General features: G+C 38.2%; 1 protein-coding gene across 1 annotated transcript in view; it reads left to right on the forward strand.

The window, feature by feature from the left end:
* The window catches only part of Dcr-2 (Endoribonuclease Dcr-2), a 396,960-nt gene that overhangs the window by 261,500 nt on the left and 115,777 nt on the right, over positions 1–19,683 (forward strand). Inside the window, exon 17 of the mRNA XM_067143947.2 lies at positions 8,609–8,835. Within this exon, the coding sequence (XP_067000048.2) occupies positions 8,609–8,835 (227 nt within the window). The remainder of the gene's footprint in view (positions 1–8,608; positions 8,836–19,683) is intronic.

Below are 19,683 nucleotides of genomic sequence, written 5' to 3' on the forward strand. Positions count from 1 at the left end.
TTTACTGTACCACACCTTGTCTGCTTATCGCTTTAATCCATAATTCCCTAGTTGGCTCTTGGCAAGGGAATTCATGGAAACTAGTTTCAGGAACTTTATTTCTAGAGCCTTGTTTACAAAACAGTACGCAACAGTACACTATTGTAATATAATTGACGTATTTTAACAATACGACGTCACCAGTAAGCATACGACGTGTAGAAATACCGCCAACCAAGGTGTTCATGTGAGGTTGAATTGCAGCACCTCTAGCGGCAAATATAGCATCCACAGGGCGGACAGCTATGAGTCGCTATTGGACAGGCTTTGTATTCCATGTAGGCTAAGCTTCAGATTGGACAAAAGCAGTAATTGCACCTATCTACAAGGAAGGGAACCGGAAGGATTGCGACATCTATCGAGGTATCTCATTGATTAGTAAGGTTCGGATGTTAAGGAAAAGTCATATTTTTTTCCTGAGCTCATTTTAGCCGAAATCTGAAAAATAAGTTTGAATGACGGGTCCCTGACCACGTTTAAAGCAATTTTATGTTGCCTATAAATGCATATTTTGGCCATTTTTATTGTTTTGGTCATATTTTGCTCATTTTAGTGGTATAAGATCATATTTGGTTATAATTTCAGCATTTTTGTTTAAATTGAGGCGTCGTTAACAAGGTACGTGCTATCTGCGTCGAGTTTCAAACACAGGATTTCCGAATAGTGTAGTAGATATATTTTTCTTTCTTTTCCCGGAACAGGCAGGTAGCAGGTTTAGAAGACCTGATTCCAAGAAGGTGCTCCACTACAGACGTCTTTTAGCACATCTCTCTGGACAAGTTAGATTGCGACACTGTACGCGTGAGGTCACGGAACATGACGATAGTGTATTTCCGCGTTTCAATAGGATGTAACTCCAGTAGATATATTCAGCTCTGAAGCAATTAGCATACAAGGAAATGCCATGTTATATCTCGCCCAGTTCTTCCTTGCAGGGTTGAGTTAAAGCTCCCTTGTTCTTTCACTACCAGTGGATTTCAACAGATTGGTCACACTTGTAGTACTTCAGTGAACCCCATCATGCCAAAAGTGAAGTGTAGTGAAGCTGTATAGTTAAGAATATACAGTATGTGAAAGAGTTCGGTGAAGAGACATTCAGTACTGACGGAACAATTCTTTTTTGCAAAGCGTGTGAAGTTAAGGTAGCGGCGATGGAGTGATTTAATGTGCAACAGCACTGCGCTACGGCTAAGCATAAAAGCTGCGCGAATCGAACGTCTTCTGAACAGAGCAGGCAGGCTCTTTTGTTTAATACAGCAAAATCTTTGTCAACCAAACTTTCCGATTTCTCAAAAGACCTGTGCGAAATGTTGGTATCTATGAATATTCCGCTTAACTAAGTAAGCAACAAACACCTCCCGAAAATTCTTAACAAAATACACAACACATTCTATCCTGGACGAGGCAACAATGCGAAAAAGTTATTTGCCCTCCTGTTATGAAGACGCACTTCGTAAAATTAGAATTAGTGTAGGCAACAATAGCGTCTGGGTATCCGTTGATGAAACTATGGATGCTTGTGGTAGGTATGTTGCGAATGTTATAATTGGCACGCTTTTCGTGGATCGCCCGGGTGATGTATATTTACTTCATTCGGAGGTTCTAGATGCAGCTAACCATTCCACAATTGCAATACTTTTTGACAATGCCATGAAGCTTTTGTGGGATGGTGAAGTTAAGTGAGAACGAATCTTGCTGTTACTAACCGATGCTGCACCATACATGATGAAAGCAGCAAGAGGACTTATGGTACTTTACCCAAAAATGGTCCATCTTGCTCATGGATTGCACAGAGTTGCTGAGGAAATACGGCAGAATTTTCCTGATGTTGACAAGTTAATATCAAACATCAAGAAAATAATTGTGAAGGCTCCACTAAGGGTGACAAAATTCAAAGATCACGCACCCTCGCTTTGTCTTCCTTCTCAGCCAGTGCTCACCCAATGGGGAACGTGGCTTAACGCAGTAGAGTACTACTGTGAACACTACAAAACTGTGCAAGATATTGTTTCTACTTTTGACAGGGAGGCATCGTCAATAAAAATTGCACAGGAACTGTTTTCCAATGATTTGTCGGGGCAATTAGTTTATATTATTTCAAACTATAGAGATCTATCGAAAACTATCTCTTGCCTAGAAACTGCTGGTTTAGATTTATGTGAGAGTTTGGGAATAGTAAAGGACCTGGTATTCAAAGTAGAACAAGCAAGAGGTACAATGTCAGTTGTGGTGAAGAACAAACTTAGTAAGGTGCGGAGTGCAAACGAAGAATATGCAACAATGTGCAGAATTGGTGCCATTTTAGAGGGTAATGGATCTGGTTTAGGCGAAAGTGATCCACAGCTAAGCAGCAGTGAACTCTCTATGTTTAAATACGCTCCTGTGACATCATGTGACATGGAAAGGAGTTTCTCCCAGTACAAAAAAATACTGACCTTTGAAGGAGATTTCTTTTCGACAGCCTGAGAATGCACATGGTCGTGATGTGCAATATGGCAAAGAAGAAGATTAAGAGGTATGTACGATTATGAACTCAATAAACTTCCTGTTAGGCAATGTCTTCTAACTTACGCCGACAGATATCGTAAAGCATGCTAATACTTCAGGTTTCTTTTTCTTTTCTTTCTTTTTTTTCTTTTAGGAAAACCGAACAAGAACTGCATTTCAAGGCTGTGATACTGAATGAATGTTGAAAATTTTAATGTACTGTAGCTCTCTGTCAGTTTGTATGATTAAATGTGTGTGGTGTATTATCGCTGATCACGTTTTGGCACTTAAGGCATTTACTGTATGTTAGTGATACTCTACCTATCCCTAAAATTCATGTCATATTTTATAATTTTTTAGGTCATATTTTATAGTTTTTTGGTCATATTTAGCTAGTTTTTAACTTCTTAGGTCTTAAACTTCCAAACCCTATTGATTAGTATACCAGGCAAAGTATTCACTGGCATCTTGGTAGGGAGGGTGCGATCAATAGTTGAGAGGTAGTTGGATGAAAACCAGTGTGGTTTCAGACCACAGAGGGGCTGTCATGATCAGATTTTCAGTATGCGGCAGGTAATTGAAAAATGCTACGAGAAGAATAGGCAGTTGTGTTTATGTTTCATAGATCTAGATAAAGCATATGATAGGGTACCGAGGGAAAAGTGTTCGCCATACTGGGGGACTATGGAATTAAAGGTAGATTATTGAAATCAATCAATTGGGCTTCAGTGTGAATCGATGGTAGAATGAGTTCTTGGTTCAGGGTACTTACGGGGGTTAGACAAGGCTGTAATCTTTCACCTTTGATGTTTGTAGTTTACATGGATCATCTGCTGAAAGATATAAAATGGCAAGGAGGGATTCAGCTAGGTGGAAATGTAGTAAGCAGTCTAGCCTATGCTGACGACTTGGTCTTAACGGCAGATTGTGCCGAAAGGCTGCAGTCTAATATCTTGGAACTTAGGTGCAATGAGTACGGTATGAAAATTAGCCCTTCGAAGACTAAATTGATGTCAGTAGGTAATAAATTCAACAGATTTGAATGTCAGATTGGTGATGCAAAGCTAGAACAGGTAGATAATTTCAAGTATTTTGGTTGTGTGTTCTCCCAGGATGGTAATATAGTAAGTGAGATTGAATCAAGGTGTAGTAAAGCTAATGCAGTGAGCTCGCAGTTGCGATCAGCAGTATTATGTAAGAAGGAAGTCAGCTCCCAGACGAAACTATCTTTACATCGGTCTGTTTTCAGACCGACTTTGCTTTACGAGAGCGAAAGCTGGGTGGACTCAGGATATCTTATTCATAATTTAGAAGTAACAGACATGAAAGTAGCAAAAATGATTTTTGGTACAAACAGGTGTGAACAATGGCAGGAGGGTACTCAGAATGAGGAGATAAAGGCTAATTTAGGAATGAACTCAATGGATGAAGCTGTACGCATAAACCGGCTTCGGTGGTGGGGTCATGTGAGGCGAATGGAGGAGGATAGGTTACCTAGGAGAATAATGGACTCTGTTATGGAGGGTAAGAGAAGTAGAGATAGACCAAGACAACGATGGTTAGACTCGGTTTATAACGATTTAAAGAGGCCACAATACTAGTTGCAAATCGAGGATTGTGGCGACGTTTAGTAAATTCTCAGAGGGTTGCAGACTGAACGCTGAAAGGCATAACAATCTATAATGATAATGTATGTAATCAATAAAATTACAATTAGTTCACAGAATGCCAGTCCTCAGGAATCATTGACCTTTCTTTCACTTGGGGCTGGAGTGTAAATGAAGAGAAATGTGTTAAAACGAATACAAACACCTAGTCCACAGGCTAGCAGAGTTCATCACACATAGTTAAAATCCTCAGCCCGGCCAGGAATTGAACCCGCAGCCCTCTGAACCGAAGGCTATTATGCTAAATATTCAAGTGCCTATCATCACTAAGTGAGACTAGTTGTAATACCCTATTTTGAAGGCAGAAGCGCTGGAAATGTGGGTCTACCACCAAGTCCTATACATAATTTGGACAGAACATCAAATCAGCGGTTCAGTTCTTGAGGAGATCGGAGTCAAAGAGAGGCTCTCGGAGATTATCATCCGAGCATTCTTGAGATACTTTGGCCGTATTTCAAGGCGGACGGAAGCCACGGAAAAGATGATGGTAGAAGGGAAGGCAGTGGGCAGGCACCTACCTTTGAGGCGAGTCGACCTGATAATGACATTTGTTGGAAAGACTTTATTTCTTGTGGTATAGCGCCATGCCCTGTCAAAGGTTTTAAAAAAAAACAAAAAAAAAAGGAAAGAGAGAATACTTTCAAAGTGATTTTTAAAAATTTTTATATAGTAACTTTATTAATTTAAAATAATTTGCCATTTACTTTACAAAATAATAGATTCTTAAATTTCTCATCGCTAAGCTTCTGCATCTTGGGGGGGAAGTACATACGTCTTTGCATTTGCTGAAAAGTCACTACAGGGGCACTTCAAAAACATTTGTAGCAAACAAAAACAAATATTGCTCCAAACATATGTATAGATTAGGTGATGGAAATTGAGCCGATCGGAATGTTCTTTACTGTCTTCGTGCACTTTCACGATAGAGTTCATAAGTTCACTGGACACTTCATTTTCAGCACTACAAATAATTAATTATGTTTGTAGAGTACCTGTCTGAGTAGCTCTGGCAGTCGAGATCTGGCCTTCTGAGCCCTGCTTGGCAGGTTTGATCCTGACTCAGCCGGATGGCATTTGAGGGTGCTCAATTTCTAATCCATCAACCTTGTGTCAGTAGATTTACCGACATGTGAAAGAACTCCTGTGGGACAAAATTCTAGAACAATTATTTTTTATGTCATGAGTTCAGTTGTTAAAGTAGTCTTGTAAAATTAACATCTAAATTTAGGAACATGTTGACATCAGCTGTCTGGATGTGCATAAGGAACATGGGAGAGAAGGGAATCTTGCTACACTATGAGAAAAGGGAAAGCATGCCCGACCTCCATCAGGAAGGTACGATGAATGTGTGAAGTCTGTTGTGCATTGTAAAGTGCACACTTACCTTTTTACAAGTCTCCTAACCTAAACCTACTTAGCATGCCGTGAATAGGGATGTTGGTCGGTTTTATTTAAAAAGATCTAACTTGCATCTGTTTCTGAAGGATATAAGCTCTAATAAGGAATGTTTTTTTTTTTTTTCTTTCTTGACTGGATATCATAGTATATTTCAAAGAAATTAGACAGTCAGTAGAGATAGCTGATGTTTCAAAGATTGTTCCAGTAAGCTATTTTGATGCAATACAAACTATGTGATATAATTGTGAATGAAATATTAAATATTTTTAGCAACAGCAACTTGAGAACAGAAATTTGCAAATCTATAAAGCATATGTCCTGTCAGTAAAATATGTTTTACTCACGAATATGAAGAAGTAACCATTAGCATGTTAAGGTGGTACTAGATGAGAAACGCAGTGAGATATTTTACTTTCAGTATCAGACTGACTATGTAAGTACAGCTGAACTGTGTACAGGTGGCAGCAAATTTCCAGCTTCACTCAGTAAAGTAACAGTGTTATAGGGAGCACTATTAGGCAAAAGAAACAGGCACTGAACATTCCAGGTCGGTTGAATAAGTAATAACACAAAAATGAAGCCATCAGCAGGTTGCTCTGCTGGATGTGACTGGATGTGACGAACTCAAAGATCAGAATGACATGAGCAGGAAGTTAGGCAAAGAGATAAGCCATCTTGGTACTGATCAAGAAGGCCCTTGGAGGAGTGGGAGGCAAAGGTTCCCGTTATTTGTGACCTTGGTACAAAGACCTGTGTCTTGTGCTAACAGAGAATGCCTTCACTGCCTTGGCTAGGCAGCCCCTACAGCATTTTTAACACTAGAGCGCCCAACCTGGGTCAGTTTGATCGAGTTGAAGAGTTTATTTTTAACTTTTGAAGTTGATCTGCGAGAACTTCCTTTCTTGACATTTACTTACTTTGCGAATATTTCATTATTACAAATTCTTAGGTTTATAAATACTGAACTTCATCTAGAACGCCCTACACGGGTCATTTTGACCCATGTCTTCTTCCTAAGTGATTTAAGTTTGACTGTTGGCATCTCCGATTGTGAAATACTTTGCGTCACCGCACTTACTCAATCAACAGTGGCATTAGATGCAAGAAAAGTAACAATGCTTTTATTTGTTTGTTGTTTGGCATTATGTGGTCATTGTCTGTTTCTCTTGAGAGCTTGTTGTAAAGATGTCTCGTAAATATTTGCGTGAAGATTAAATCCTGGAAGAATTACAAAATAATATGGAGGAATAATCTGATGGAGAAATGTAAGTTCGGATTAATCAAATGATGATTTCATATTTCCAGCAGCAAGGAAATGGAATGCACAACAAATTAATATAAATGTGTATGTAGGACTATCACAAACGACACAGAAATATAAAGAAATTGAAAAAGACATGAGTAAAGCTCTCTCCCTCTCTTCATAGAATTTTTTTTTTCCTCTCGTTTATCTCCAATTCAAGCACATAAATTCAGTATTTGCTGACTTTTTGATAGGAGTTCTAATATACTTGTATTGAAATTGTAATTAATGAAGGAGCTACTCATTGTTGCCCATATGGCTGGATCTCCAATAAATATTACTGCTCTTTAATTTAATAATGATATTATCAAACAATGAAATCATTACACCAAGATTTTATAGCTTGGTCAAATTTACCCAGGTTTGTTGTTAAAGGTAAATGGAAAAGCCAGGCATTGGAGTGTTAATACACACATTGTTTTGATTAGACTAATATTTCTTCTGTTTATGTTAAGGCCATCCACTCAACACACCTTTCGTTCAACACAAATCGTATAATGAGTAGCTAAGATCCTTATCTTACCCCTTAACTTAAATACCAAGTTTAAAGCAATTACAGCCAGCGTTTTCCCAGTGTGCTGTAACAGACTGTCAAACTAAGATGGCAACGTGCATGCCAGTGGTTACGAGTAAAGTGTTGTCACATACTCGAAAAGTATAACAACGCATTCGGATAAGTCTTCTGGTGATTTGAAGAAGATACGCCTATTGGAAAAACGCTTGTTAAATGAGAAATATTTTGTTAAGTGTCTCTCTTGGTGTGGCAGTGAAAACCTCAAGCTGCTGGCAGTAGGGGAACCTTATTGTCATAGGAAGGGCAGGTTTGCCAGACTACCTATTGCTGATGCCTAACTCTCACATTATCGTATTTACTTCCGTAATTTTTCCCCTCGCGTAAATTTTCCCTCCCTGATTTTTAGAATGAAAATTTGGAGAAATATATAAGCGCATTCCCCCCCCCCCCCCTGGTTCATCTACGGTTTCCACTAGTTTCAAACCACGGACTTATCTGATCTTCATGATTCATGCTGATGTACGGAAATTGGGAACCAGTTTGGAAATTCCAGTTCATATTTCCCATGCTAGGAGAGGAGGAAGTGACTTATTACTCAACATCCCAGTGCCTGGGGCCAGAACACACCTGTGACTGCAAACCATAACTCATCCTTGTTATCAGCTGTGACTCGCATGCATACAATAATCGCTTTCAGCAGAGTTCCTGCGTGTGAATTGTTGTGCGAAGTGTTTGTTAGTGATGTGATGGGGTAGAAAAACAGTAGTAACAACGCACAGTTTAAATTACGTAGACAGCTTTACAAATTTTATCTTAATACAGTATTCTAATTTATTTCACGTATCTGGCTCCTATCTTCAGCGAATTTGCGCGTGACATTAAAAGACGACAGTTTCTACAAACTTGAAGTTCCTGAAAAGGATGGCACATCTCCTTATTCATTCTCTAACTGAGAGGCCATTTTCGACAGTTTGGTCTCGTCTTTGTTGCTTTCTTAGCACCACCCAGGGGACATGTGTAGGGCAGTTGAAGGTCATACCTATGGACGTGAAATAACATATAAAAAATGTATATGTAAATAACTTTGATTCTTCATACAATAAATAAATAAAATAAAATTCTCATTTATGGTGCCTCTTGGATTTCAGATAATTCAAATTCTTTATTGGATTTTTATGAACTTCATATTGAAATTGACAGGAGTGGCAAACTGGGGCAGTCAACTAGTAAGCGAAAACGCCAAGAAATGCAAGAGGATTTTGAAGAACACTTCATTCCAGAACTGTGTTTCCGATTTTCTTTCCCATCAGTGCTATGGCTGAAGGCTACAACCCTTCCATCAGTGCTGCATCGTGTGTCATACTTGTTGATAGCTGAAGAACTGCGGTTGAAGATTGCTAAAGATCTTGGCTTTGATGGTCAGAAAGGTAAGTAAACTCTTTTCTGTATGTAGAAAGTTGCAGAAAGAATTATGAAGTAAAAAATTTGTTCATTTGAATTAATTATTTGGTTCTGTTTACGTGTGTGGGATTTTCGCTTTATTGCTGAAGATAAACATAGGCTTTGCATAGGGAACATTAGTCACAAACAATTAAAATTCCACACACTGTATTGTTATGGTCATCATATTATAATGTTCACTGCAAATTGCCTACTCCAAATTTTATATGCTTTGTACTTGTTCTGCATTTTGTTGAAATTTAACCCCTTCGGTGGCGGGTTTTGGCAGACCTCCTGTGCCAGAAAAGTGAGGTTTTTTCGGAGGAATTTATTTATTTTTAGGAAGCAAGGAATGAGTAACAATTATTAAGGGAACACATTCATATATTATTCAAGGTTAATAAAAACTTACTTTACACTCTATTTACACTTCTTAGAGTAGGCCTGTGATATAGTTTAATAAAATATTGGTGTTTTGAGTAGGGCCTATACTGTCCTGTGAGCAATGCATTTTTATTTCAGGCTTTTGTATTATTCCCATCAGCAATACTAACGCAATAAATTGCCAAATTTTGTAAGAGCTTCTTTTTTCCAAAACTGTACCCTTCCATGCGGAGATTTATTTACAAGGTTTTCAATGCACTTTTAGCATAGGGCCAACGAATTTTTTTCGGTCACTGTCAAATTTACAACTTCATCTGTTAGAATCAGTTCAAAACAGTCAATCGCACTCACCTCTGGTAATAAGCTAAGCCTCACACCAGGATTTCCCGTAAATTGAATAAAATTAGTTCACACACTATCCCCAGGCTTACACTTTTTCCAAACGAATGTATATTCAACATCTACCATCACCTTAGGGTCTGACGTAATATCTTCTTCACTTTCACTAGAATTACTAAGGTCATCATCTGAAGAATCAATAGAATCATTATAGCTACTATATGAAATACTAATGTCACTTAGTGATTCATCTTTGATGTAGTTCCTTATTTTGTCTTCAGACAAACTTCTCTTCCGTTTCGCGCTCGCCATTTCTGTTTACCTCGTCAGCTGGCCAGAGGTTGTATATGTAAAGTAGAGAAGATAAGGCATATTTTAAGCCAGACGCTACGTGAATACAGCTGGAAATCCTCCCGCCATCTGTTGAGAATACTTGAAAACATTTTCCCAAACGATTAGAGTACCCGAGAAATTATTGGGCGATCGCGAAATGAACACTGCAGCTAAACGAGAATTTCTAGGGCGGTGACGTTATGGGCAGGCGTGCGCCACCCGAGAATTTCTCGGGCGTGCCACTGAAGGGGTTAAGATAGAATTTTCCTTTCAACTTTTTACATAAGATCTTTGTATAGGGTGATTCGCACAGAAATTCAAGTAGCGCATAGAGAGGTTGAAATTAAACAACTTTTGAGTAGGAAGATATAGTCTAGGACAAAACCCTGCATCAGGGTAAGCCTGGGAATGTCAGAAACAACATAAAGGACTGAAGATAGTAATTAACTTGTCATCTATGTTGATCAAAACTATCCAGCCACCTATTTGAAACTGTCCTTTAAGTGTTCTTGGCAGTAGTGGATGGTAATAACCCCCACCCATGATCTTTACCACTGTTTGGATTTCCCAGGGGGGCGTGTGTATGTCTACCAGGTGTTGAAACGTCTCCGGTGGAAGGGCAGACCATTCTTCTACTGTGCTGTAGCAAGCGTATGTAGTGTCGTGAGTCGTTGGGGCCTGGAGTGAAGTCACTGATCTTGTTTCTCTTAGAGGTGTTTGGTAAGACTGAGGTTGGGACTCTCGGCTGGCCAGCCGATTTCCAAAACCTTATTGTCCACGAACAGAGCCTGTTTTATGGCAAGGAGTATTATCATGCTGAAACACACAGTGATCATCTCTGAACTGGTCTACTACCGAAGATAACTTTCAGCTGGTCAAGATGCCCTTATATCTTTCCACCTTAAATATGTTCTGTAATATTTCAAGAGGACCAAGTCCCTTCCATAAAAGCACCCCCAGGCTGTCACTTCACCTCTGCCAAATTTCACGGTGGGTAATATACATTAGGGTTGGGCATACCGGAACAGTCAGCTGTTCTGAAACATTAGGAGCTTGAGGTGGAATGTTTTGGTACACTATGCTGGCACACGACACACGGAACTGTAAGAGGGAACTTCGTGAGGCAACATTGCATGCTCAGCATCAGCGGGAAGGTGCCTGTTCCGGATGTGCTGTGTGTACTTACGGTCAGCGCAAAGCTGCACGGAATGTGAAGGAACAGTCGAAACACTGAAATTTGTGCCCAATAATCATGTTTAAAGGCTGCTTTTAGGTTAAGATTTTGCAGTCAATATGAAATGCACATCACGGTTACAGCGACAATACAGGTGTTTAAAAGTAAGTAATCCAACAATATTTTCATTAAGGGTTAGAAACTTAATTTTGACTGGTCCTTATTGAAGAGATTACATATATATTTATTTAAGTAAAATTTACGATTTCACCTATTCAGTACAATATACTTTTGCAATGCTTTTTTTTTTTTTTTTTTTTTTTTTTTTTTTTTTTTTTTTTTTTTTTTTTTTACAGTTTAAAATTTATTTTGTACCAGTTTCGACCCTGTTCAGGATCATCATCAGTCATAAACATTCAAGTATACAATTCAGTCGAAAGGTCCTAAAACAATACATTTTTAACTTGACATTTTAGTTAAAATAAACAAATATGACATTGTCAAGCTTAAAAGTTAGATGGTGATGAGACGCAGAGATGATACAAGCACATGTATTTTAGTATTATGGCAAATTGAATGCCGTCACAAATATGATAAAAGTTCGTAAAATAAGTGCTTCAGAACCTGCTGTTGGAGAAGTGCTCATGTATTTCTAGGTACTAATTAGTCTGAAAAGCATATCTTTCACGTAAGTTCTGGTGATGGTATGACCTTGCTTAACTTTACAAAGCTAAAATTAAGTGTATCGTCCTAATTCAATACATCATATAATTCCAGCATTAGATGGAGTACAGTTAAAATTGAAATAATTGATAAAAGAGATTCAACCTATTCAATACAAAAGAATAAGAAATGTAGTGAATTACATTCTTATTTAATAATAAGTAGAAGTGGTACCGGTTTCGACCCTAGTCCAGGTCATCATCAGCCGATTAAAACATGAAAAACAATCCATAGAAAAAGGAGATAAAAGATCAAGTACACTCCGGATCAGTAGAAGAGGCGATAAAATGTAAGTCACTTAAAAGAAAACAGTGCGTAATTTTCTGAGCGGCAGTATGGCACACGCAGTGTTAGGCAAAGTCTTATACGTTTTCATTTGTTTCCGGTATTGCGCTTTTTACTATATTTTTTTCTCTTCACAATTGTTTTTTCACGTCAACTATTCTAAGAATTCTATAGGGGCACAATTATTTATTCAGTTATATTGAATTATATTATATTTATCTATATACTTACTTTCCCACAACCGAAGAAAATTACTGGATCATCAAGCTATTCTCCATTTTACTTTGGCGTTTGAAACCACAGTGCCTGATGTTAAATATATCGCGCTAATCACCGGGAGCTGGCAAGTCACTTCAACAGACCTACTCATCTTCAACTCCTGCACGATTATGGATCTTCGTATGTGTTCAATTATGATATGACTTTGTGCCTGACAGTGTTTAAAAACTAGCTCATTTAACCATTCTCCGCTATTCATAAACTTTATAAGACTTTGCCTAACACTGCGTGTGCCATACTGCTGCTCAGAAAATTACGCACTGTTTTCTTTTAAGTGACTTACATTTTATTGCCTCTTCTACTGATCTGGAGTGTACTTGATCTTTTATCTCCTTTTCCTATGCATTGTTTTTCATGTTTTAATTGGCTAATGATGACCTGGACTAGGGTCGAAACCGGTACCACTTCTACTTATTATTAAATAAGAATGTAATTCACTACATTTCTTATTCTTTTGTATTGAATAAGTTGAATCTCTTTATCAATTATTTCAATTTTAACTGTAATATTCTTCAATACGGAACAATGAAAATTTTAACTTTAAATTAGATGGAGTAATCAAATTCAGACATGTTTCGGCTTGCTTGTGCCATCTTTTCAGACTAATTAGTACCTAGAAATACATTAGCACTTCTCCAACAGCTAACTTTTAAGCTTGACAATGTGATATTTGTTTATTTTAACTAAAATGTCATGTAAAAAATGTATTGTTTTAGGGCCCTTTGACTGAATTGTATAATTGAATGTTTATGGCTGATGATAATTCCAAACAAGGTCGAAACTGGTACCAAATAAATTTAAAACTGTAATGTAAAATACTGCATTGCAAAAGTATATTGTATTGAATAGGTGTAATCGTAAATTTTACTTTAAAATATATGTAACGATATTTTCACCGATTGAAATGTATCAGCCTGTATTGTGAGCAGTTAGGGCCAGGATAAAGCTTCACGTCACGTGAAGAAGTAGTTAGAATTCTGAAATACGTACCCAAAATAAAATAATGTTTAATTGTTGCTTTTAGTATAAGAACATTTTCATTCATTTCTGAAATACACCCGTCGCAATTATACCAAAAGTAGATGGGTTTACAAATGCCACAAACAGAACTCTGGTATGACATTCTGCAACATTTATAGTCTTTTTTTGTACAATATACAATATGTTACAAAGCTTCAGTGAAAACACTCTTACAGAACAGTCAAAAACAAAACATAACACATTAAGTGATTCTCATGTACCAAAGGCCAGTGGCCGATGCAGCAGGGCTCACAGAACAAAGAGGATATGACAGAACACAGAGCACCCCAGCACGCGGTGGCACACTGCCGGTATCGACAGTCGGCTAGTATTACTAAGTTTATACAAGGAGTATTTTATTATACCACCTATTCAATACAATCCACTGTTGCGTGGTTAAATGAACATAGAAACTACCAAATTTTAAGGTACATGTTTTGCCCCTCTTTTACTGAGCATCATCAGCCTTATTCAATCCTAAAACAAACATTGGTCTGAAGACCTTATCCAATTTATATGAACTAAGCTGTTAATTGCTTAATAATATTGACACTGTGGTTCCTTATGTTTAGAGTACAAGGATACCTTAAAACATATACACACGTTAAAATCGATTAAAAAATTATCGAAATGACCGTCTAAAAGAATTTCGTATCACATTATTTCTTTAAAATATTTCACAGCATTTTAGTGCTGTAATTTAGTTCAGCAGTAAGAACGTCTCCTTGTTAACATTTAATAAAAATTTCAAGTCATAATATTTGTGAACTATATAGTCCAGAGAGTGAGAACCTGCAACATTCTCTAAATCTGTCTGGTACTCTTGGCATACTGTGAACAACCGGGCCTGGCACTAAGAGGGTTAATTTTCCTTGCATTTTTCTGCTGTCCTTCTGGTTTTTTTGTTTTTTTGCGGAAGTTCGCAAAGGACTATGTGTGTGTTTCTCCCTTACAGCATAGATTGTTCTTTTGGAACAACCTGTAGCTTTAGTTGTTTGACTGACTGCGCTGCTCATATTCATAGTCTTTAAAAAATAATCCAGGATACTCATAATATTGCGTTATTTTCCTCTGAGTTTACCTACGGAACGTTTCTTTTTAATTTGACTATCCATTGTATATCCTTCTGCACTTTTTCTTCGAATTAAGAACACCCCGCACGAGCATGAACTGACAACTACACAGGCTACACAAACACAACAAACACAATCCACTTGTCCTCAAGAACTATACATTTATCACTGATCTTGTCCAGCTCCATGGCTAAATGGTTAGTGTGCTGGCCTTTGGTCCAGAGGGCCCTGAGTTCGATTCCCGGCCGGGTCGGGGATTTTAACCTTCGTTGGTTAATTCCAATGGCTCGGGGGGCTGGGTGTGTGCGCCGTCTTCCGAATTAGAAATCATCACCCATTCTTATAGACGCGAAGGTTGCCTATGCGGCGTCAACTCGAAAGACCTGCACTCGGCCTCTTCGTAGGCCATACGACATTAAATATTATTGTTATATATATCACTAATCTTTATTTAATGAATCTTATAATACTGATTAAATGAACATCACTGCACTCGGCTGTCAGTAGGCCTATATTTAAAAGCTTAGCCAGCCGAGTCACTCGTGAAATGTAAACAAACGAGACGTTCTCCCTGTCATAAATTAAGAGATAACGAGATAAGAACTTGAGATATGGTTTAAAAATAACTTCCATTTCCGAAGACCGTTTGCTTTGCTTTTAACCACGCCATGATCCTTCTGCACTTTTTCTTCGAAATTAGATCCCCATGCACGAGCACGAACTCACAAACCACACAGATGAAATACACTTTCCATTAAGAATTGTACATATGTCACTGATATGTATTTAATCACTATTATACATACTACTGACGAAGTGAGCACTGCACTGCATGCGACTGTCTGGAAATGTTAAAAGCGCATGTTTGGGAGTTCACTACCGGTACTACAGACAGCCAGCCGAGTTATGCGCGAAACCAAAATTCAAGGAGATATTCTTCCTGTCACAAATTAAGAACTAAGCAAGATAAGAAGTTTGGGATTGTTTTAAAAATAACTTCGATATCTGAAGACCATTTGCCTCGCTTTGGCCCCCACCCCCCATGCAAATTCAATAGGAAAGACGTTGGCCAGCGACTGACTTTTTCGTGTCTGCACATAAAATTCCCTGAACATGACTGAAAATAAACATATATACTGCATTTTGTTATCATTTAAATTTAAAAATAAACTTATCTACATCGAGCTGAAATGTTTCTTTACCAGCAGTGAAAAAATGAGGAAAATAATGAATATAAAATAGGAGTTATGACATGACAAGTTCTATGCAATGAAGATTTTGCATTAGGCGAAACTTTCCATTATATTACCATTTTCACATTAAATTATGTTTTTACATTTTTTTTGTTAACGGCATAAAATGCGCCTTGAAATTCTGCACATAGCACGATATTCACCCATTTTAACCGATAACATTCCGATTTACGGATATTTGGCAAACCTGCTGCATTAGAGTAGGGCAGCGCTACACGCAAAACGTGGGAGAAGGAAAGAGACGGAATTATCTCATTACTGCTGTACTGCAATTTAAGGTTGGAACGCTCTATAGGCCAGAAAATGATACAGTGTGACTTATAAACATAACTTACAGGTCTAACAACGACAACTACGGAAAGGTTTGTGGAACGTGTTGGAAACCCTAATAAGGCCATTGGAATGTATGTCGTGGGTAAAGGTAAACGCGCATCTGTCACCCTTGAGCTCAAATATATTAAAATTTAAAAATGATACAAAATCAAATAAACCGAAATGTAGACATAATCTAGATATTTAAGTAAATTTGTAAAACACAAGGTTTAACAGAGTTAGTTGCAGAATTACAGTAAGTTGCCAGTAACAAGATGCAGGTGACTGTTGAAAACACAGTAATTCAGAAAAGCGAGATTGGTGAATATGGGAATCTAGAGCAAACTCCGACATGCAGAATTTAAATCGTGGAAAGTTATGTTAAATGAAGAAACGGCCGCGAGCGCTCACTAGGGCGGTTGGATGGAAAAGACGCAGACAACACGCATCACACACGCGAAGCTGGCATAAGGCCAGAAATGGACAGATCACAAGTAACCAATAGGACACCGAATTTCTCTAGATTTCCGTTTTCACCAATTGGAAAGGTCGTTAATCTGACCAATCCAAATACATGACCTTATATGGCCAGTTCCTAAACTGCTGATGCAAGTAGAATTGCATCACCTACTTCCTCCTCAGAATGTCTTACTTGAATCTTCTTGAAATTAATTTACATGTTACACAACCTTTTTCCAAATTCAATAAAACACAACTACATGAAATTTAAATACAAAGATCATTTCAGAAATAGTTCTTGCATCTTGCAATGTTCATTTACAGTTCCAAATAGATAAATTTCTTGATCTGTCCCGAAAAATAAAATGGTAAGAAAACAACAATTTTATGAAAAACGACCATTTACAGTTTGCCGTCCCACCTCAGGTGACATTTTTCTATCCAAATGAAGTACATTACACATCAGTTGTTACCTTCTCAACATAATCCCCTTGTAACTGTATGCACTTTTGCCACTGATGTGTCAGTCTCTCTAGACCTTCCTGAAACCATTCTTTCGGAGTGCTGCATAACCATGCCTTGACAGCTATGTCCAGTCATGTCTCATCACCCGTCACAAGCCTAGCCATGAAGTCGGCTGGATCTTGATCATGGCATTGCAAAAGTTCTCTGCTTTTCGTCTGCAGACAAGAGTCTAGGCACCTACGTGGTTGACACCTTCTCCAACTTTAAGTGGCCGTGCACGATCCGCTGCAGGATGTTTTGACTAATTCCCGTGGCTGCCTCCATTTCCGTAAATGTGATGCATTTGTTTCCTTGGATGGCCTGTTCGACCCGGGCATTGTTGGCTGGTGTTGACACTGTCACATTCCTTTCAGAATTGGTTGCCTTGTCCACTGATGTGCACCCTGTTTTCCAACCTTCCACCCAGTTCTAAACTGTTTTCCGTGACGGTGCATGTTCTCCACAGACTGCCACCAAGTGCCGATCACACCTTCTTTCCATAGGAACCAAGTCGTATAGTGCTGTCCCTGACTGTTGCTTTCCATGTCGTCTCCTCCTATGCTGACAGTGTTGTTATGAAATAGCTGTGACCAGTGCATTCGTCAGCCCCTGTACGTGTGCTGCTACCAAACGGAGGAACAAGACACTAGTGTAAAATAAAACAGTACACCCCCATACTACTACTACTACTACTACTACTACTACTACTACTACTACTACTACTACTACTACTGTCAAAAATGAGAAGGCGGTGACTTGGCTAAGCCTGGAGACATACGCGATCCTGTTATTTTGATGTTTTATGTATGCTTTATATTTTGATTTCATTATTCTTGGATTGTTTACATGATTACTGTTGCATATTTTAATAGTGATTGTTACGTATATCCGTTGCAGAGAACTGTAGAGCGATATTTGCGTGTTATTTACCTAGGTAAATTTTTGGTATTTTGTTTACAAGCATGGCAACCGTATGTTGAGTTACTGCATGTGACCGTGTGCTAAAAGGTTATTTTGCTTATATATAGTCAAAGCTATTCTGGGTTTCGGATTCATTTTCACAGTTGGTTGGTAGTTTATATTTTGTTTTTAATATTCTTTCTGCTGCTTTACGATGTCTATGGTTATTTATTTGGAACTATCTTTTACTTGGTGCTTATTATATTTATTTAGATGGTTGCTATGGAGTGAGTAACAGTATTTTTGATCAGTTTTTGGCATGCATTCGTTGTTATTAAGCTGAATGTCGAAGCATTTTGGTTCTGTTTTTCTAATCTGTGACTTTACAGAGTAGTGTTTATAGCATTTTATAGTAACAAATCTTCAGGTTAGGGAACGTGCATTGTCTGTACGACCAGTGGTTGTATTACACAATAATTTATAAGAGCATAATCTTATAAGGAAAAGCAAACAAACAAATCACAAAGCTTGTTAACATCATATTACATGTTATGATATGGAGACAGAATTTGTGAAAGCTAGTACAGAAGCAGGAGATTCTACGAGTGTTGTAGATCGTATTGCAAGCTCCCAAAACAACTTAAGTTCGAATGGAAAACTGGGATACCCTGTCCCCACTTTGGTAAGCACTATGTAAAACTTGATACACACATAAGTCGATTCATCCTGATATCCATCACAGAATAATAGTACAGAGACAGTCTACCAGAACCAGAAACCACTCTGCTGCTTCACAAGGTGACGAAACCTACAGTAATGAAGAATTTTGTTCTCAAACTGAGAGCAGATAACCGGTGGGACCAATAGACGAATATAAAAACAGCTTGTGTCAGTGGACCTCTTAAGTTTTCTTATGAAATGAGCACAGATCAGATCGACAAGTCTTGTCGACGAATCCACTGTTTTTTTGTTTTGTTTTTTAGCTGAAGCTATAGATTTCCTACAAGGTCCTAAAGAGCCAGCCAAAAAATGCTTTGAGGCAAGAAAAATGAAAGAGACACAAAGCTACAGAGAACTTAGAAGCAACACTCAAATCCGCAGAGGGCAACAAATAGATATAAACAAAAGAGACGTAATAAGTACCGGTATCGAGAAATGCAGTATTTATATTACGAGCAGAGAAAAGCCATCAGAAATGCTCTGAACGACCAAATGACTCACTGTACGGCTGATATCAAGGATATTGAGAATCATTTTTCATCTATTTTTGCTACACCTAACAATTGTGAACACTGTCGGCAGCCCTGAAGATGGTTTTCCGTAGTTTACCATTTTTACACCAGGCAAATGCTAGCGGCCGCTTCCTTCCTATTCCTAGTCCTTCCCTGTCCCATCGTCGCCATAAAACCTATCTGTGTCGGTGCGGCGTAAAGCAAATAGCAAATACAATAATGTTACAGACTGGGCATGTTCCATTATTGTTCACAAAGGCACGCACCATTTTGTTATCTAAAAATTTACATCCAACAGAACTGTCAGACTGGAAGCCAATCACTATATGTTTAGTCCTTCGTCATGTCATTGAGAAGATGTTTGATGTAAAATTAAGGAGTTGCATCCAGTTTAGCAAACACCAAAGAGGATTCATCAAATCACTTGGCACCATCATAAGCACCGCTTTACTCAGATCTGTGTTAAACTCGGCAAAACACAACAAACAAGATGTTACTCGGGTCTTCCTAGAGAAAAGCAAGGCTTTCGATAACGTGGGTCATTTACACTCAAGGAAAACATTAG

Source organism: Anabrus simplex, chromosome 3 (genome assembly GCF_040414725.1).
Source record: "Anabrus simplex isolate iqAnaSimp1 chromosome 3, ASM4041472v1, whole genome shotgun sequence".
NCBI lineage: Eukaryota > Metazoa > Arthropoda > Insecta > Orthoptera > Tettigoniidae > Anabrus > Anabrus simplex.